The 21,467-nt window shown below is 53.3% G+C and overlaps 1 protein-coding gene across 1 annotated transcript in view; it reads right to left on the minus strand.

Moving 5' to 3' along the window:
• Positions 1-21,184, minus strand: part of LOC135457467 (nectin-1-like) — a 61,067-nt gene extending 39,883 nt beyond the window's left edge. The window contains exon 1 of the mRNA XM_064732068.1: positions 20,506-21,184. Within this exon, the coding sequence (XP_064588138.1) occupies positions 20,506-20,587 (82 nt within the window). The 5' untranslated portion in view covers positions 20,588-21,184. The remainder of the gene's footprint in view (positions 1-20,505) is intronic.
• Between the last annotated feature and the right edge of the window lie 283 nt (positions 21,185-21,467).

The following is a 21,467-nucleotide window of genomic DNA, read 5'->3' on the forward strand; positions in this document are numbered from 1 at the left end:
AGCAGGGGTGGAGATGTGGGGTCTGGCTGGCTCTGAGGACACCCAGAATTCCCTCCCTGCACACAGGGGAGCTGCCAGCCTCTAGGGGAGTGTGCCAGGGGTTTCTGTACATGGCAAAAATCGCTAATGGGGGAATAAAAGCTCAATTTCCCTCCCTCAGCACTTTGCAACAGGGTTTATACAGGAGCAGCTGTCCAGAGCCTGGATCCCTAATCCCAACAAAGCCAGAGGGAAGCTGGATCCTGCTGCAGGAAGGAAATTCTCTCCTTGGCTTCCTTGGAGAAGCCCCAAGGAGGAGCAGAGGAGGGCAGCGCATCCAGGTCACACTTTGCTGGCACATGGCAGCAGGGCTCCCTCTGTAAATAACATTTCACACCAGGGCCATGCTGAGTGCCAGCCAGTTCAGGTGCTTGGCACATATTAGCTTTGAGGTGTTCAGAAAATCTGTCACTGACCAGCGTGCTCCAGCCTTAAAATAATTGATTAATTAAAAGCTGACCCTGAGCTGTTTTTCTGAAGGTCTGTGCCTAGCTCTAAACCCCAAAAAAGCCATTTTTATCTTTTGCCAACCAAACAAATCCAGCTTCAGACCTCTGATTAAATATTAACAACTTAGCACAGACCACAAGCAAGCTCCACAGCTATTTATTGCTCCAAAGGCAGCTGCAGCAAGAAACACAGAGCAAAACAAACAAAAACCAGCCAGGAACGAGCGGTGCCATCCACATCAACAAGTTTCCCTTGAGTGCTTGAGTCAGCTCAGAGCCAGGGGGCATTTCAAGCACGTTTCACTGGGCTCAGAGCTTGGGGACCTGGTGCTGTTGGAGCTCCAGGAGCCTCCCAGCGCCCCTTTCTGGGGTGTTCCAGAGGTCAGATCCACTTTGGAGATCACTGCAAACCCCAGTGATGCCTGAAGAGCTCAGTGAGGGTGACTTGGTGGGTTTATCAGCCTTTATCCCCATTTCCAAGCCCACTTTGGGGCTGGCAGTGACATTTAGGGACACAGAGATGATGTGAGGGCGTGCAGGACACACCAGCAACCAGGCAAAAGCACACAGGCAGGAGGATGAGAGGCTTTGTGCCAGAAAATAGGTGGTCAGAGCAGGAATAGGAGCAGAGAAGCCAACAGATCCAACCATAACTGCATCCTGAGCATCCCACGCAGCAGCACGCTCACCTGTGCAGGTACAGTGCTTTTCTTTCTATTTATAACTCACAGGGTCAATGTTTGTCCCTGTGAGTCACAGCCAGGTGTGGGACACCCCTGGAACCGAGGTCAAACCCCCAAACTGCCCAGTGTGCCCCACTCTGTGCACCCCATAGATCCAGCAGGGCTTTTCCCATCACTCCATCCCCTGGAGCAACAGGACAAAAGGGGTTTGTTCCCCATTGCTCTGCTGGTCCTTCCTGGAAATCACAAAGCAGCTGTGCCTGTGCCTGGGCTCTGAGCCAGCCTGGGATCCCCCTCCCCACCTGATTTCTCAGGTTTCTGAGGCACAGCATCAAATAACCCATCAGTCATGGCGAGAGATGATCCCCTATTAGCAATTCCATACAAACAGCCCTGCTCTTGCCAGGATTAAAGCCAATTAAAGAACCTTGCTTTTCAAGGGGAGAGCAAGATGAGAGGAGGGGTTTTTGTGGGTTTTTGTTGGTGTCTGGCTGGGAGGAAATATCTCCCCATAAGAACTATTGATGAGTTCTTTTCAGATCACATTGATTTTGCTCAGAACCATTTGGGATTCATGTCTCCAGAGCAAAAAGAGAAACACAAAAGAGCACAACAACAAAATCCCCACAAGCCATGTCCTAAAAAGGCAAAAGAAAGAACTTTTATTTGCAGGAGGATCAATGGTGTTTGCTGAAGTCAGCAATTGGTGTTTTGGGTTTCAAAGCTCTCTCAGGGCGAGGGAGCCTCACTCTCAAGGTGAAGAGCAAGCTCATAAATCTGGGAGAAGCTTCAAGCCCAGAATCTGCTGATTCCCCACTGCAGGGAGGGCAGAGCCAACAGGAAAAGGGCATTTGCTCTGCAAACAGGGAGCAGGATGAGCTCCTTGTAAATCGCTGCTCACGAGGGAACAGGTGACATTCAGCCCTGCTGCACTCAGATCGGGGATAAAGGGGAGCACAAAGGTGACTTTAAGCCAGCTCTGCACTCACCAGGGCCATGTGAGCAGCTGCTTCCTCATCTCACAAGCCTCAGGTGTGATGCTGGGAAAACAAAGCTTCTCTTCAACACTCAACCCCAGCCCCAAAATCATGGAATGGGTTGGAAAGGAACTTAAAGATCAACTTCCCACTCCCCTGCCATGGGCAGGGACATTTTCCAGGTTGCCCTATCCAACCTGAAATGCCTCCTGCCCTGGGAGCAGACGTGTCCAGGGCGGGGAAAGGCAGAGATGGGAAAATCTCCAGCTGGGGCTGCAGCACAAAATGCACAGGGAGAACTCTCCCCATCCATCCCACTTCCCCAGATTTAGGAGGAACAAGCAAAAAGCCTCATCCTCAACCCCCCAGCCTGCCTCTGCTGCAAGTGCCCTCCCCAAAAGGAACCCTGGCTTTAGGATCACAGCATCATTAGGGTTGGAAGACACTCCAGGATCATCGAGGGCAATCTGCCCAAACACCCCCTTATCACCAAACCACAGAGCCTCCCCCAGCCTGCTCCTGTTGCCCCCCAGCCCCAGCGGCACCAGTTTGGAACCAGCTCCTGCCCCTCAGAGCCAGGGGAAGGGGCCAGGGGTGTGCAGCTCTTGCCAGGGGTGTTCAGGGGTGTTTAGCACACCCACCCGCCTCAGCAGGCAGGTAGGTGACCCCTCAAGGTCCCCTGCAAAGCTGAATTATCTCCTGTTTCTATCAGGATGCTAAACTAGCACAAAAACATGTCTGTCTTCCTGTCAATCTGTCACTCCGCGTTCGCTTCACTTTCGTCTGTCAAACATTAGCCCAGATCTCACTGTCAACAAGCAGATATTTATTTGTTGTTTCCTCTTTTGTTTGCTTCTTTTTCCAGGCCATTTCCACTTGAGATGCACCCAGGCAGAGCCACATGCACACACAAATAGCAGGGCACCATTTTCATTCCATTCCAGACTTTTTTTACTGGAAAAACCGGGAGTAACTCACTCTGACAAGCGACTCCTTGCATTAAACCAAGCTGCCAGGCTCCTCTTGGCCACACACCTGAGCAAGGTGCGGGGATCTGGGCTGGGCAGGGATGATCTTTAAGGTCCTTCCAACCCAAACCAGTCTGGGATTCCATGGGAATGGCTGCAGGGCTGGGGGAGAGGCAGAGCCCCCTGTCAGAGCATCCTCACTGCTTGTGGCCATGCCTGGGGGGCAGGAGAGAGCCCAGACCTCACCTGAGGAGATCCAACCTCACCTGAGGAGATCCAGACCTCACCTGAGGAGATCCAACCTCACCTGAGGAGATCCAGACCTCATCTGCACATCCCCAACCCTCACCTGAAGAGATCCAGACCTCATCTGAAGAGATCCAGACCTCACCTGAAGAGATCCAGATCTCACTTACATGGCTCCAACCCTCACCTGAAGAGATCCACACTCACCTGCACAGCTCCAACCCTCACCTGAAGAGTCAGACTTCATCTGTCATCCCAACCCTCACCTGAAGAATCCAGACCTCACCTGAAAATCAGACCTCATCTGCGCTCAACCCTCACCTGCAGCTTCAACCCTCACCTGAAGAGATCCAGACCTCACCTGAAGAGATCCAGACCTCACCTGCCCATCCCCAACCCTCACCTGGCTGCTGCCACACACCGGGATGGGACACCCAACCTGAGGGGAAGGGAAAAGCAGAGAGCAGGAGGAGCCCAGCCCTAAAGGGGGAAACAGGGAGGAGACAGAAGGATCTCTTCCCTCTCCCCTTCATTTCCGCCCAAGATTAAAAAAAATAAAGAATATTTTCCTGTCTGGATTCATTTTCCCGGCCCGTCTCAAGCCACCCCGTTGCCATGGCAATGGGCTGAAGGAACAGATGGGCCTGGCAGGCAAATCCCCCTTGGAGGGGAATGCTCAGGGCCACACCCTTGGGGACAGCAGGGTCACCACCGCCTGGCATCCTCCTCCTCATCCTCCCCATGGGCACCACACCTTGGTGGCACCTCAGGGATGGCTCTGCAGGAGGAAAGGACAGGGATTGTCCCCTCCCAAAGGGCCTGAGATCCACCTGGCTGTGGGAAATCCACATTTTCTCAGGCATCTGCAGCATCTCCCTGCCTGCCTCAGCCCTAAAGCAGGGCACAGGGGACACAGTGCCATCCCTGGAGTCAGGGGACACAGGGCTCAGCTGTCCCAGCCTTGTCCCAGAGGGATTCATCCGGCCAGACTGGGCTGAGGAGAGGGGTGGGTGAGATAAAACCCAGCCATTAATCTCCCTGGGGATTAAACATCCACGTGGGGCCCTGTGTGGGGCAGCTGAGCCCTCCTGGAGAGGAGAGAGAGGAGAGGAGAGAGAGAGGAAGAGAGAAAAGAGAAGGAAGAGGAGAGAGAGAGGAGAGAGAGAGAGAGAGAGGAGAAGAGAAGGAAGAGAAGAGAAGAGAAGAGAAGAGAAGAGAAGAGAAGAGAAGAGAAGAGAAGAGAAGAGAAGAGAAGAGAAGAGAAGAGAAGAGAAGAGAAGAGAAGAGAAGAGAAGAGAAGAGAAGAGAAGAGAAGAGAAGAGAAGAGAAGAGAAGAGAAGAGAAGAGAAGAGAAGAGAAGAGAAGAGAAGAGAAGAGAAGAGAGAGGAGTTCTTTCACCTCTTCCTTTACCTCATCCTTCCTCTCATCCTTTACTTCCTCTTTCACCTCTTCCTTCACCTTTTCCTTCATGTCATCCTTCACTTCATCCTTCCCCTCCTCTTTCCTCACCCCATTTACAGACAGAACTGCAGCTCCCTGTGCTCAGCCCCAGAATTGGTTCCTCTTTTTTTGGGGAAAAACACCAAGTGTGAGGCTGCACTTCAAAGCCTCCAAATCTGTCTGGGCCTGCACAGGTGAGGGGCTCTCACCCTCACTGAAGGCATCAAGAAACTGCTGCAAGGAAAGGAAAAATTAAAAAAGAAAAAGAAACAACAAAAAGAAATGGCTGTTCTTTAGGAATTTTAGCACAGGCTGTCCCAGCTGCTCGAGCCTGTTTTCTCCTGAAAAACCCACAGCAACGCTGCTTGTCCAGAGCCAGTTTTGGAGCTGTTACCGCCATTATCCAACCTCTTTGGCTGCACACAATCCCCCATGGATCATGGTGGAAATCTGCAGCCCTGTCCCCATCTCAGGGTCACACAGAGGCCTTCCTTCCCATGGAGTCCTGGAGATTTTGGGATTGGGAAGCAGCATTCCTCAGGGCTCAGAGGGGCTGAGGAGGTGTGGGGGTCCCAGGATGAGGGAAGAGAATTTGACTTCATGTTTCAGAAGGCTGATTATATTATATTATATTATATTATATTATATTATATTATATTATATTATATTATATTATATTATATTATATTATATTATATTATATTATATTATATTATATTATATTATATTATATTATATTATATTATATCATATCATATCATATCATATCATATCATCATATCATATCATATTTTTATTATTTTTTATATTATATTTAAAATGCTATATTAAAACTATACTTAAGAAATAGAGAAAAGAATACTTTAGAAGGTTAGACAAGAGGAAGAATGATAATAAAAGAAGAACGATAATGAAAGCTCCTGACTCCTCAGAGTCCAACACAGCTGATGGTGACTGGTTATTAAATTAAACAACTCACATGGAACTAATCAAACAATCCCTTACTATATTCCAAAGCAGCAGATAGTTATTGTTTATATATTTATTTTTTTTTTTCCTGAGGCTTCTCATCTTTTCAGGAGAAAAATCCTGGCAAAGGGATTTTTCACCAAATATCAGGGTGACAAGGAGGGGGAGCAGGGTGGGAGAGGATGGTGCTGAGGGGCTGGGTTTTCCTTGCCCATGGAGTCCTGAGAGGTTCTAGCCTAGGGAAGCAGCATTCCTTATGGTTCAGAAGCCAGAAAGGGGAAGCAGGGTGGGAGATGATGGTGCTGGGGGACTGAACGGTTTCTGCATTCCCTTGCCTTGCCTTGCCTTGCCTTGCCTTCCCAAACCTTCCCAAACCTTCCCAAACCTTCCCTTCCCAAACCTTGCCTTGCCTTGCCTTGCCTTGCCTTCCCTTCCCAAACCTTCCCTTCCCAAACCTTGCCTTGCCTTGCCTTGCCTTGCCTTGCCTTGCCTTGCCTTGCCTTGCCTTGCCTTGCCTTCCCTTCCCTTCCCTTCCCTTCCCTTCCCTTCCCTTCCCTTCCCTTCCCTTCCCTTCCCTTCCCTTCCCTTCCCTTCCCTTCCCTTCCCTTCCCTCCCCACAGCCCTGGCTCCCTCCCAGGGGCGCTGGGTGCTGCCCTGGGGCCCCAGCCCGGCCCAACCTGCTCCAGCCCACACCGTGGGAAGCTCAGAGCCCGTTCTGCCTCCCAGGTGCGGCCCTGGCCCCGGGCTCCTGCTCCAGAGCTGCCTGCCAGCTGGGCAGGGACACAGGGAAGGGCAGCAAAGCCTGCCAGGGCCACGGCAGCACCAGCAGCACCGTTTGGGGCTTCTTCTCCTTCCTCCAGGAGGAATAAATATATATTTTTTTTTCTGTCTGGAATGCTTGCAAAGTTCTGATAATCCCTCGTGTCCTTTATGACTTTATCCACTATAATTAACCCTTTTTGGGGCATCTTTATCACAAGGGGTTCCCTGATTTTCCTTTTTTTCTGCTGGTGTCTGGAGTGCTTGAAAAATTCTGCTAATCCCTCATGTCCTTTATGGCTTTATCCAAAGCTCACTATAATTACACCTTTTTGGGGCTTCTCCTTCACAGGGCGTTCCCTGATATAATTTTTTTTTTCTGCTGGTGTCTGGAATGCTTGAAAAGTTCTGCTAATCCCTCATGTCCTTTATGACTTTATCCAAAGTTCACTATAATTATCCATTTTTGGGGCTCCTTCTCCTCCACAGGGGGTTCCCCATCACAGGGGTCCCTGATATATATACACATATTTTTCTGCTGGTGTCTGGAATGCTTGCAAAATTTTGATAATCCCTTGTATCCCTTATGACTTTATCCAAAGCTCACTATAATTACACCTTTTTGGGGCTTCTTCTCCTTCACAGGGCATTCCCTGATATATATATATATATATATATATATAATTTTTTTTTTCTACTGGTCTGTGGAATGCTTGCAAAGTTCTGATAATGACCCATGTCCTTTATGATTATCCAAAGTCCACTACAATTACACCTTTTTGGGGCTTCTTTATCACAAGGGGTTCCCTGATACATTTTTTTTTCTAGAATGATTGAAAAATTCTGATAATCATGTCCTTTATGACTTTATCCAAAGCTCACTATAATTACCCCTTTTTGGGGCTTCTTCTCCTTCACAGGGGGTTCCCCTTCACAGGAGGTTCCCTGATATATATATACACATATTTTTCTGCTGGTGTCTGGAATGCTTGCAAAGTTCTGCTAATCTCTCATGTCCTTTATGGCTCTATCCAAAGTTCACTATAATCTGTGTGTCCAAAGCTGCAGTGTCAGTGGAAGACCCTCACATTAAATCCATGCAGAAATGAGTTGATTTTCTGGTACCCCCGGCCTGTATTAGTGCTTTTTGTCTCCGGGGTTTTTCTCTGCCCCACACCCTGCCCCAGAGCCCTCCTCTTCCCTCCCTTCCCGGATCACAGCTGCCTCCCCTCCCTGTATTGCAAACATTATTCAGCTCTGAGATAAGAAGCTCTCCAGCAGCACTTTATTAATCCCACAGGAGGCAGGAAGAAGCAGAGTGAAAGGTTTTTAGTGTGGCCAGGACAGACTAATGTTCCACAGAACACCTTTGCAGATGAGAGCCACGTCTTTTTCCCAGAAAGCCTCCTGGGAAGCTTGGGTAATAATTAACAATTATCGAACTTTAAACCCTCCATCTCTCTCTCTCTCTGTGTGTCCTGGCCAGGATTTTGTAATAACTCCCCCAGTCTGGAACACTCCCAGCCCGGGGTGCTGGGGTGCATTGGGGCTGCAGGGTGAGGAGGAGGAGGAGGAGGATGCAGACAGACTCCGTGGGCAGGCTGCTGACTCTGCTGCTTCTCCAGAGCTTGGAAGTGAACCTCCCTTCCTTCCTCCGATGAATCCTGCACCTCCTTTGGCCACAGAGTGGAGAATGGCTCTTTGTGGCTCTTCCCAGGGAAGTTTCTCCCAGCCCTGGAATGCCAGAGACTCTCTTGCATATGGCTGAAGTCGTCATCACCCAGGAGAGAGAGACTCAGAGCTTTTCCAGCACAGAGACACTTGTTCCAGCCCATCTGCTGTCTGAGGCAGCCACAGCCAGTGCCATCAGTGCCAGCCTCACACGGGGACACACTGGGAGCCTCAGTGGGCCTGGCTTCCATCCCTGCCTGGGGGAAGGACCACGGGGATTTGGAAGTGCTTGCTCATGCAAGAAATGGTGTTTCTGTTATCTGGGGCAGCTCAGGTGCCAGGAATGCTGCTCACAGCCGTGCAGGGAGGTTTTGGGAAGAGCAAAACTGCTGCAGGGGTCTGGAGAGTCCCACTGCTGTCATAGCAGGACACCATGAGTGTCACCTACTGCCATGGTAGGACACCATGAGTGTCACCTACTGTCATAGCAGGACACCATGAGTGTCACCTGCTGCCATAGCAGGACACCATGAGTGTCACCTACTGCCATGGCAGGACACCATGAGTGTCACCTATTCTCATGGTAGGACACCATGAGTGTCACCTGCTGTCATAGCAGGACACCATGAGTGTCACCTACTCTCATAGCAGGACACCATGAGTGTCACCTACTGCTATAGCAGGACACCATGAGTGTCACCTACTGCCATGGCAGGACACCATGAGTGTCACCTGCTGCCATGGTAGGACACCATGAGTGTCACCTGCTGCCATAGCAGGACACCATGAGTGTCACCTACTCTCATAGCGGGTCACCATGAGTGTCACCTGCTGCCATGGTAGGACACCATGAGTGTCACCTGCTGCCATGGTAGAACACCATGAGTGTCACCTGCTGTCATAGCAGGACACCATGAGTGTCACCTGCTGTCATAGTAGGACACCATGAGTGTCACCTGCTGCCATAGCAGGACACCATGAGTGTCACCTGCTGCCATAGCAGGACACCATGAGTGTCACCTATTCTCATGGTAGGACACCATGAGTGTCACCTGCTGCCATGATAGGACATCCTTCCTGCCTCAACCCCCTGTTCAGGTTGTGAACCCCTGACAGCCATTCCTGAGCCCAGCACAGTCCAGGCTGTGGGTGGGAATTGCTGAGATGTCCAGCCCACACCTCTCATCCTCCTGTCCTGGAAACCAGAGGTGACCTGAACACAAAACCAGCAGAAATCAAGAGAGCTTTGGGTTCCAGCAGGCAGGGAAGCAATGGGCTGTGCTCACCCAATTCCATGATGTCAGCCCCACATCCCACACCCAGAGCAGCCACAAACTGAGCCCAGTGTTTGCTCTGACAGAATGTTTGTACTTGGATCCGTGCAAAAGCATTTCCTGCCTTCCAAATTCTCTGCCTGCATCTGGCAGCCGTGAAAAAAATGACCGAATAAAGGAGAATCGCCTTTCCCTGAGCTCTGCAAACGCCTCCTGCCTGGCTGAGGGAGGATCAGGTGTGCAGGGCACCCTGCGGACGCGGGGCAATGTGAGCAGAGCGCACAGGGACAGCTCCCAGCAGCTCCTGACAAGGAAAGGCACACAGAGGTGAGGGGAGCTGGCCAAGGATGTTCCAGGGAGCTGCTGGCACAGCCAGGAAACGCTGCCAGCCCTTCTGAGCTCTGCCATCACCTCCAGGCCATCCTTTCCCTGTAAGTAGGAGCTGATTCATGCCTGGTAGGAGTTGCTGTGAGGCAGCAGATATTCCCCTTGCCAGTGAGGTGCTCTGAGTTGCTCCACGGGCACGGCAGCATTGGAAATGTCAAGAACACAAAAGAATATATGTACTTAAGGAGAATGATTTGAGCCTTTTATTTCCAAAGTGGGTTTAGAGGCAGTGAAAGGTCTCGGATCGATACCTGCAAAGCTGCAAATTGGAGTCCTCCCCTTTGCCACGGGGAGGGTGCAGCTGAGACAGCATCTGCACCACCAGCCTGCCCACAGCCCTGCCAGCCTGCCTCAGCTCTGACCTTCAAGTGGCAGAGGAAAACTCCCCCTTGCCTTGCAGCCCTGGGCTTTTGTTCCTTGCATGCTGATTTATTTAACTTGGGTACATTCTGTCTAGGGAAGAACCTGAGTCCTGATAAACTCACTCCAAGTGCACACACTGAGGAGAAGCCTGTTCGTCCTGCAGCTGCAGACAAACCCCAGGGGGGGTTTGCAGCACAGATTTTGAGGTAAATCCAGGAGAAAGCCGAAGTACCAGGCAGGCTGTGGCATTTTGGACACCTGCTCAAGTGCCCCATTGAAAAAAGCCTTTTCTTCCCCTCCCTGTCCCACAGCTGTGCTCAGCCCCAGGGACCCCTGGAAAGGTTTTCCCCACCCAGATTTGGGATCAATACACCTGTCAGGCCCTGGCCACAGCACCCCTGCTAATTGGAATTACAGCAGGCAGACTGCAGCCCTCACTCCATCTCTCTGTCGCTTGTCATAATGTAATCAAAATCTCTCTCTCTCTCTCTTTATCACCCAGCCTGACAGGAGCAGAGGCAGCCACAGGACTGCAGATTCCTCCAGACCTCACTGGGGCTGGGCAGCTTGCCCACAGCGCTGGGAAAAGAGCCCCTCACTGCAAAACTGCAGCTTTGGGGTGAGCAGGATAATGGGAAAGGTGGCCTGAACCCCCACAAGGCAGGAAGGGATGTGGGAAAAGAGCCCCTCACTGCCAAAAAACCAGCTTTTGGGTGAGCAGAATAATGGGAAAGGTGGCCTGAACCCCACAAGGTGGGAAGGGATGGAGATGTGGGTAAAGAGCCCCTCACTGCCAAAATTCCAGGTTCTGGTGAGCAGGGTAATGGGAAGGGAGGCCCCAAGGGAGGAAGGGATGGGGATGTGGGAAAAGAGCCCTTCACTGCCAAAACTGCAGCTTTGGGGTGAGCAGGATAATGGGAAAGGCAGCCTGAACCCTCCAAGGCAGGAAGGGATGGTGATGTGGGCAGGGGGTGCAGCCCCAGGTGTGACCAGAGGCAGCCCCAGGTTGGCTGGGGAGGTGGGCAGAGCCCAGGAAGGAGCCTCCCTCCTCTTCCTCACTGCCTCCTGCCTCACCCCAGCCACAGGCTGCCAGTGGCTGCAGAGGCAGCAGTGAGCAGGGATCAGTGGATAAGGCAGCCTGGCATGGACACAGGGCACAGAGCAGGACCCAGAGCTCTGTGCCCACACAGGAGCCCCCGCACCTCTCCCCACCCCTGCTCTGAGGGCTTGGCCAATTTACAGAGCCAGGGTGATCCATCCTGGGCAAACCGTGCAGCACCCGTGATTTGTTGGCCATTATCACCCAGCAGCAATGCAGGGCTGAATTACCCATTGCAGGGAGGGATCAGCAGCCTGGACGTTCCCAGCTCCCCTGAGAGTGGCCATAAACAAAACTTAAATAATTAGAGTGCTTGGGTGGAGATGCAGCCTCTAAGTATTCTCAGGCTGGCGCAAATATAGGAAATAAATTCTTGGAAGGTGCCAGGCTGGATGGGGCAGAGGGAGGCTCATTTTCCAGATCACTTGAGAGCAGCCGTTATAAATCTCAGTGAAAGATGCACCTCCCCAGGCTGGCGATATTTTTAAACTCCAAGAGAGAGAGAAAGAGGGGAGGGGGGAGAGAAAAAACCCATTTTAGTATTTACACCACAGGCGAAATGGGTATTTAAAAATCAGGGTACATTTTCCAAAGTCTGTTCCTGCCACGCCAACAAATAAAGAATTTTCTTTCTATAGTGTGCTAGCTGGCAATATTAGCCCCAGAGAATTCACTGCTACCACCACCATTCTGTTGTGAGCTGAGAAATCAAACTCCCAGAAGGACTGGGGGAGTCGGGGGATAAAGGTTCCATCACTGGCAAATTGCTGCTCCAGCTCCAAAGTCAATCAGCAGCAAATGCAAATCCTGAGGGGTGGCTCCTGCCCTGTCCCTGCTCACTGGGTGTCTGGGATGATGTCCCAGGGATGTCCCAGCCCTGGAGATGGGAATCCATGGATCAGCATGGGCAGGATCGCCAGGCCAGTGTTCCTGGAGTGGAACACAGAGCTGGAGTGGGCACACCTCTGGTTTTTGGGTGGATATTCAGGAAACCTTGTAAAGAGCTGCCTGATCATGGGCAGGATGTGAGAGCTCCAGCCTGGATCTCCTGGAGAACCCCAGATAAGAACTGCCAGGGCTCTGCCTTTCCCTGCGACCACTGCAGCCTTCCCTGTCCTCAGTCCTGCTCCTCATTCCCTCCTCAGGCACAGAGAACATTGCTGCTTCTACAAACTCTGCTCTGCCCAAGCCTTCCTCCTCCCTCCCACCCAGCTCCTACCAAAGGGGTACCCAGCACACCCATCCCAGCATCCAACAAATCCCCAAAGAAACCTCCTGGAAAGATTAGAGCACTGCAATCACTCCCTTGAGAGGAGATCCCCACAATCCCTGCCCCTTTTTCCTTGGGTTCCCACTGATCCTTTCCCTGGGTTCTCACTGGATCTTTCCCTGGGTTCTCATTGATTCTTTCCATGGCTTCTCATTGACTCTTTCCCTGGCTTCTCACTGATTCTTCCCCTGGGTTCTCACTGGATCTTTCCCTGTGTTCTCACTGGATTTTTCCCTGCATTCTCACTGAATCTGACCAGGTAAATTTGGCAAAGCTCAGTCCCATCACTGGGAAAAGCCTCTGCACCAAACTCACCCACAGAGAGCTCCTGACCCAGATTTTGGGGGGCTGAGCTGGAGGAAGGACATCCACCACTGCCCTTTTCCCCTCAGCACCTCGCACATGAAAATAAACTCACCAAGTAGAACATCCAGCACTCCATGGAGCCTGGCAGAGCCCAGAGGGGTCCTGTATCCAATGGAAACTGGCAGCTGATATGAATTACAGCATGGCAGGGATGCTGCTATGCAACACATCCCCGATCCTCAGCAGCCACAAAGGGGCACAGCCCCAATTCTGCCCTGTGCCCAGAGATGTCCCTTCCTCCAGCACAGCCCCCAGACACTCTCTGACCAGGGGAAGGGCCCAAAGAGGCCCAGCAATGAGCAGTTTGTGCAGTTGTGCACCACCAAATCTGCTGCTGCCTCCAGTTCCAGCCCTCAGAACAACATAAGTGAGGAGACAGGCAGGAAAAAGGAAATACAACCCCTCCAGAACGGGGGAGATCATCTAATTGTGTGTTCTTAAACTGATCTGGATTATCCATCTCTAACATTTCCTCTAGTTTTGGCACTCCCATGTTAGGAAGGCCATCAGCACAATACTCAGGGCTTGCCTCCAAGGGGTCTCTGCTGATGGTGTAGCCCAAGAAAAAGCAGGGTAAAGCCCCTTGGATGCCTCTTCCTAAGGAAAATGTAGCCAGAGCTTGATGCAGGTAATTCTGCAGTGCAAAGTGTCCTCCTGACTGCAGCTTTGTAGGGTTATTTCTAGGAGAGGCTTCAAGGCAAGGGGAGCCTCCATCAGGGCCATGGTTTTGGGTTTGGGTGAGTTATGACTGCACAGAACTGATAACTCCGAGCTGGGAACTCAGAAGGGATAACTCAGAGCTGATAACTCAGAGCTGATAACGGGCACCAGGCTGCCCAAGGACAGGGCAGGGTTCATCCCTCCCTTGCTGCTCTCCCCTGCCCTCAGTGCCACAGGGCAGCAAAACTATCCCGTGCCAAGCTGCTCTGCACAGAAATCAGGAGCAGGGAGTGACAGAAACTCTGACCTCTCTCCTCCCCTACTTCTCCCATTAAACTCTGTGACTTCTGCCCATCAGGGATCATTTGTAAGCCTTGGATCTGCCAGGGCACTCAGCACAACAGCCTCTAATTGCAGCCCTCTGCTCCTGAGTCACAGCAGCCTCTTGTGCCCATCAGAGCCCACAGGCAGAGCTCTGCCCCCAGGCTGGGCCCTTGGGCTGTGGAAATGGACAGTGCAAAGTGCTCCCTTGAAAGGGAAATGAAAGAAGAATGGAATTAAGCAATGAAACCCGGTTTTGCACGTGTGAGAACCTCAGAGCAGAGAGGAGACACTCTTAGGACAGTTCCTGGGTGAAATCCCTGCACGCACATGACACAGCTACACCACAGCAGCCACACACAGCACAGGGCTGGTTCTGCTCCCAGGTGACCACACAGCCCTCCTTTCCAGCCCCCTGGGCGCCTCACAGACTGCCCCTTGTGCTGGAATGTTCTGGAAAGGCTCATGTCAGCCCTGGCTAGCAGGACCCTCCATCACTCCTGGCCGTGCTCCTGATGCCCCTCTCCAGCACAGAGGGAGGGAAGAGGGATGGATCTTCCACAGGAGAATCCAAACAGCCTCAAAACCATCCTGGCTGCTGGGGAGGGAGGTGGAGGCTGAGTCCTCCTGCCTAAGCAGGCTTGGGAGTACCTGCTGTCTCCCAGCCAGGTGGTCCATCTGGTGCCTGGTGCTGCTCCGAGGCAGGGATGTGATTTGCAGGTCCTGGACCACATCTGGAGCATCCCTGCATGCTTGGGAGCAGATGGAAGCACTTGGCAGTTTCCTGCAGCTAGAAAGGCAAATAGGCTGGGATGGGGGACAGAAAACCCCTTCATTGTGGTCCAACATCCAGGGAGGAGAATCTCCCTGCTCCTGCCTCTCCTGGGCTCTCCTCCCTGCACACCTGGGCTGAAGTGCTCTCCACCAGTCTCCCACTGGTCTGGCTCACAGCAGGGAGGGCAGGCCTGCAGCACAGAGAGGAGAGCTGGGTGGATAATGCTCAGAAATGCTTCCAGCTTGCATCACACCCAGTAACGTCAGGGCAGGATTATGAACCTCCTGCAGGGACGGCTTTGTGGTGGGGAATGGAGGAGAGATGGCTCATCAGGTCGGGTCAGTTCCTCCCACCATGCCCAGCACCCCATAAAGCTGCTGGGCATGACAGGAGAGCTCTGTGCCCCCCTAAGGACAGGACAAACCCTCGGTGGCAGCAGGAGCTGGGCTCCACACGTGTCCCCAAGGAGCTGGGACACGGCACAGGGCACAGACAGTAACACGTGCTGTGAATTTCACTTCCCATTTCTCCCTGTGACTCAGAAGGGACGTTGAACCCAGTGTGGGGACAGAGGGGAAACTCCTTCCTTCCTCTTGGTCATTTGAGCAGATTTTCTTCTGCTCCGGAGCCAAGGAGTTCCCCTTGAAAACCCTGGGTTGTGCCTCAATGCAGCCTGGGCTAATCCTGGCAAAAAGTGCACCTGGGAGAACATCCATGGTTCAATACAGCCAGGAGGAACTGTGGCATGAGACCTCTCATTCCTTAAACAAACCTTCACCTGGAGCTGCTGCTGTGTGTGAAACAAACCTTCCCCTGGAACCTCAGAGCTGGCAAATCTCCACGCTGAGCTCTGGTAATTAACACAAAGAGGTGTCTCCAGTGCAAACCGGGTCCCTGCTCCAGTGGCTCAGCACCAGCTCGCCCTTCAGCAGAGCTGCCCTGATTTAATCTGACGTGATTTGAAAAAGCAACATCTCCAGGGGCTGAGAGACCGGAGTACCTTCCTTTGTCCCTCCCTCATTTGTTTCTGCCTTTTTGCACTGATGAGCCTGGCTGGCCTCTGAAAGGGACCGAGCAGGAGCCATCAGCACCTCCAGCAAGGATGTTGCAATATTCAAACCCTTTCCTGGCAGCCCTGAGGACTGTGGCCATGCTCCTCAGCGCTGGCCAACCCACCCCTGCAGCCCTCACACAGCCCAGCTCCAGCTCTTCCCAAAATTCCTGCCTTGGAGCAAACCAGTCTGGTGGAAGGTGTCCCTGCCCAAGGCAGGGGGTTCAAGGAGATGATCTTAAGGTTCCTTCCAACCCAAATCATCGTGGATTCTGGGATAAAACCCTTTTTCCTGCAGTGCTTGCCCCATCCCTGTCTGGTCATACACATCCCAGCTCCAGCTCTTCCCAAAATTCCTGGCTTGGAGCAAACCAGTCTGGTGGAAGATGTCCCTGCCCAAGGCAGGGTGTTGGAAGAGATGATCTTAAGGTTCCTTCCAACCCAAATCATTGTGGATTCTGTGATAAATCCCCTTTTTCCTGCAGTGCTTGCCCCATCCCTGTCTGCTCTCATATATCCCAATTCCAGCTCTTCCCAAAATTCCCAGCTTGGAGCAAACCAGTCTGGTGGAAGATGTCCCTGCCCAAGGCAGGGGGCGGGAAGACGACCTTTAAATGCTTTCCAACCCAAACCATTGTGGATTCTGTGATAAATCCCCTTTTCCCTGCAGTGCTTGCCCCATCCTGGCAGTGCTGTGTGACTCCCCAGGTGGGAAGAGGTGGGCAAGGGCCCCTTGCTGCTGTCGCCCCGGGCTGTCCCCAGCCTGGTGGCACTGGCAGAGGGCAGGAGGTGCCGGTGGCAGCCTGGGAAGCAGGTCATGGCCAACCTGCTCTTCAGGTTCCTGCCGTGATTCAGCCGAGGTGTGAGCCCTGCTCAAAGGAGCCCCGTGGTGCCTCCCTTTAGCTCGGCTTTTGTGGCTGCTGCAGCTGCAGCCCAGAGCAGCAGGGGTGATGCAAGGAGAGATGTGCCAGGCTCTGCCAGCATCTCCTGCCCACCAGCTCGTCCCAAGCACTGGAATTGCTGCTGGATGAGCCCCTGGAATCTCCCTGAGGATGGGACAGGGCTGGGAGCTCCTGCCTGACCAACGCTGCTGGTTCAGGGGGCAAACAGCATCTCGGGGAAGGACCAGCACAAAGCAGAGAGTCTTCACCAGACCCCACGTAGTTCCTTTTGCATTGTGCCAAATTCATATATATAAATATAAACATATATAAAGCTGTATTTAAGGTTTGAATTCAAGGAGAGGAAACTCAGGATCCTCTACCAACAGAATCCACAACGATTTGGACTGGAAGGCACCTTAAAGATCATCCTCCAACACCCCCTGCTCATGGGCTGAGCTGCCTCTGCCCCAGCCTGGTGCCTCACCCACGCTGACACACACACTCAGCAGCTCTAGGCTAAAACCCGACTGGTCGGTTTAAGTGAATTTCAAAGAGAAAAAAAAATCAGCCAAAGACACGTTTTTGCTGCCTGAAATAGCCTGATGCTGCTGTTTGTGAGTTTTGGGAGGCGGGGGAAGAAAAAAATAACAGCCAAGAGCTCAGCCCAAATGCTGAAGGACTGAAGGAGACTCTGGCAACTTTTTTTTTTTTTTTTTTTTCATTTTGGAAGCTACTTTGGGATATTAAAAGTACAAGATGGAGCAGATCCTGCAGTGACACGCTCTGGCTCTTTCCAGCTGTGGCTCCCCGAAATGAACCCTCCCTCCAGCTGCAGCCCAGCCTGACCCCAGCCCTGCGGGTCACCGCGGCTCAGCCAATGCTCCTTTGATGGAAAAACCCCGTGGCAAAGCAGCTCCAGCCACCTCGGAGGCTCTCCATCCCCCGTGGAGCATCTCAAAGCGCTTTGCAGAGCGTTCCCAGGCAGAGCAGGAGGCAGCCCAGCAATGGCAGAGAGGAATTTGTCTGCAGCACTTTGGGAGCAGGGGCAGGAGCAGGCACAGGTGATGCCTCCGCTCCGTGTGGCTGCAGGAGCTCCACGGTGGGGACAAACAGACAGATTGTTAAGGTTTGTAAAACACAAATTGAACTGCAAGTGTTCCTAAGCTGTGCCTGGGATCTCTGCTCCCCTTCCCCCACGGCTCTCTGTAACCCCTGTTGATATCAATATCTCGAGTGGAGCGTGAGCTGATACCTGGTTCCAAATGGATGGGCAGGGAAGGCTGCAGGAGCCGTGAATTGAATCCGTTCTGGGCGATTGAACCGCTCACATTAAAGATAATTTGTAAAGCAGACTTTTATACCAGGCTCCTTACAGCTTTTACAGCGGCGGAACTTTTATTTCCTTATCAGAGCAAAGGGAAAAAAAAGCTAACATTATCTGAAGGGGGAGGTGGGTGGGAACAGAATGAAATAGCATTGATCAGCTGGACATGAAAGGTTTCCCAGAGAGCAGGCACTGCTCTGATCCTTCTTGGGTGCTGGGTACAAAAAACACATTTTCCAACAAGTCCATAGCTACTAATTCACTTGTAGTAGAGGATCGTGAGTTTCCTCTCCTTGTTAAGCAAGCTTGTCTGAATTCAAAGCTTAAATTAAATATATATATATATATATATATATAACATATATATATAACATATATATATAACATATATATAACATGTATATATGTTATATATATAACATATATATTTTATATATATAACATATATATTTTATATATATAACATATATATACACAGCTTTGTATATGTTTATATGACTTATATATATGTGTATTTTATATATATATGATTTTGGCAAAATAAATTGTGAACTCAAGGAACTACGTGGGGTGTGGTAAAGACCCTCTGCTTTGTGCTGCTCCTTCCCTGCAGCTCTGGGTCCATCAGAGCACCCAAATGAACCAAATAAATGAATGAATGAATATTTAATACCCAGGATCAGCCCCTCCTGCAGCTGTGGTGCATCCACCACTGAACAGGTCGGGCCGAGAGTGTCGCCCACACAGGCTGCAGGGCACTGTGCTCAGGGCCAGGCTTTGGGGAGCTGATCCTGCTGGAACACTGCAGAGCTGGCTGTGCCCCGGCTTTGGCAAGGCACCACGAGATGCACCACTGCCTTGTCCTGGCAGAGCTGTCAGCGGGACAGGGCAAGACAAACTGCCACGCCGCTGCAGCGGCAAGAGAGGAGCTGCTGCTGGCAGCACAGCCCTGAGAGCAGCCAAAAATAGGAGGAGAAGTCTCTCTTGGCAGGACAAGGTGAGATGCCAGGCTGTGTCAGGGTCACTGCGTGTCTCCTTGGTGAAAGCAGCTCCCAGGGGAGCACAAAGTCCTTTGGTTCAGGCAGAGCATTGCTGCCCCTCCAGCGCCTTTGCCCGGGGCTCTGGGGGGAGGATGAGGTGAAGAACGGCATGGAAAGTTCCGAGACTCCTTGCGAGGAGCCGGAGCGCAGCCAGGCACCTGCCTGAAGCACAGAGGAGCGCGGGGAGCCCGAGGCTGTCCCTTCCGTCACCTCTGTTTGCGATGCACACAGATCCCTTTGTCCTGGGGACACCGAGGTGCACCCAGCCCTGCTTTCCCATCGCCCTGCGAACCTTTTCCCTCTCACAGCCTCCCGGGTTTCTGGATCGCCACCCCCTCCCGCTCCATCCATTTTAACCAGACCATCCAGCCGCTGGGATCTGTTGATCTCCCGTGTCCTGATGTTATCGCATCCCCGTCTTTGCCAGGGAACTCTGGGCCCTGATGGCCGAGACCTCGCTCATATCTCAGAGTCCCGACCCAGCCAGCCTGGCCGCTCCTTGGGACGCTGCCCCAGCCCCAATATCGCAGGAGAGGACGCAATTCCACCCTGCCCTCATCGCAACTTCCCAGCTGCAGCTCCCAGCCCAGGCTGCATCCGCTGCCGTGCCCGCGCTCCAGCCCCAGCCGCCGAAAAGGCAAAACCCCGGCTCTGTTTGCATCTCTCAGCTCATTCACAAGCTGCGAACGCAGACTGCCGATCCCCTTTCCATGGCTCCGACTCGCGGAAAGCCCTCCAGGATGGCATTAACCCCTTCTGCACTGGAGAGGAATAATAAATGAGTCCCCGCAGGGCAGTGGCCAAAGTGGGTCACTCGCCCGCTCCCCAGCGCTGTGCCCAGCCCGGGGCAGCTCCCAGCCCAGGGAAGGACACACGGACAGCTCTGCTCTCCCCAGCGAGCGGGGAGAGGCGCATCTCTGCCCATCTCCGTTCCAGAGACGGATCAGAAGGCGAGGGATGGATCGGAACCAAAGGGATGAATAAGATGCCATCAGGCAGCCAAGCTCAGAGGCAGCGCAAGGAAGCGCTGAAAGCTGGGAGCGGTCCAGCCCCTCCGCTAAAGAGCCCGTGGGAAGTGTGTGCGGAGGGGAGCGGGGATTCTGGGCATGCTGGAGAGCCCAAACCCTCCCGTCTCTCCTCCCGAAACATCTGCCCAGCCTCGTGGCTGCCTTTCCGGGGAAGCCTGGCTGCTGCTGCGCCTCGCTAGACGCCGCTCCATCCAAAAAGCAAACAAACGGCCTCGGCTCTCAGGGCTCCGGAGCCCGCTGCCTGCAGCTGCTTCCAAAACAAACGAGCGTGTTGTTCCGAGCCGAGCCGGCGCCGAAACCGGCCCCGGCTCCTCTCCCACCCTCGCACAGATGCTCCCACACCTGCTCCGCACCCCACAACGCCGATCCCACCCTTCCCGCACCCCGTTTCCCGCACGGGCACTCCGCAAACCCCTCCGGGGCTGCCTCCAGCCCCGCAGCGCCCTCCGGGGAGCGGCTCACCTGGTAGGAGCGCGGCTGCCAGGATGCAAACTCCGATAGTCCACCACGATGCACGGCAACTTGTCTGCGGCCGTGAAGCCATGAGAGTTCCTTAAGAGCGATGGGCAGGGGTCGGTCTGGCAGCGCCGCGGGGCCCCCCACCCTCCCAGCCCGCGGTGATGCTCAGGTCTGCTTGAAAAAAATGAAATTTCAAAATAAAAATAAAAATACGATGGGAGGTGGGTGAGGACAAAGAGAGGGCGGGAGGGATCCGCACATCCGCGGGGCCCCTCGGGGCGGGCGCGGGGCGCTCCGGCCGCGGGGCAGTGCGGGCGCTTCCTTCCGCAGAGCCCGGGCGAGCGACGAGGAGAAGGGAGGGGGGTGGAAAATGCGATTTAAAAAAAAAAAATATCGAGAGAAAAAAAATACTGAGAGAAAAAAAAAATATTGGGAGAAAAAAAATTGAGAAAAACAAAATTGAGAGAAAAAAAAATAATCAAGCGAAAGAAACCCCAAAAGCAAGAGGGGAGGCAAAAGAAGCGCAGAGCGGCGAGGCAGAGCCCTCGGCGGGCTGCGGCGGTGCCGTGGCTCCGGCGGCGGGGCTCGGCAGCCCCCGCCCGCTGCCCGCCCTGCGCTGGGGCCCCGCTGTCGCTGCTCAGGCGCTGCCGCTGCGGGGCCGGGCGCGGCGCTCCATGGCCGGGCGGGGGGCGCGGGGCCGGGCCGGCCGCGGGTGCCCGGGTGCGGTGCCCGCTGCGGTGCCCGGTGCGGGGCTCGGCGGCCGCGCTCGCACTCACGCACACACTGGCGGGAGGAGCCCGCCCCGTGATGTCAGCGCTCGGAGGAAGGAGGGCGCAGCGTTAACCCTTCCCTGGGCCGCGGCTGCCGGCCGTGCGCGGCCAGGCGAGGGCGGGACGGGCGGCCGGGCTCGCCGCCCGCCCCTCCGGATGTTGGCAGCTGGCGGCAGCTGGGCTTTGTTCGCCGAG

The sequence above is a fragment of the Zonotrichia leucophrys genome, chromosome 24 (assembly GCF_028769735.1).
Source record: "Zonotrichia leucophrys gambelii isolate GWCS_2022_RI chromosome 24, RI_Zleu_2.0, whole genome shotgun sequence".
Taxonomy (NCBI): domain Eukaryota; kingdom Metazoa; phylum Chordata; class Aves; order Passeriformes; family Passerellidae; genus Zonotrichia; species Zonotrichia leucophrys.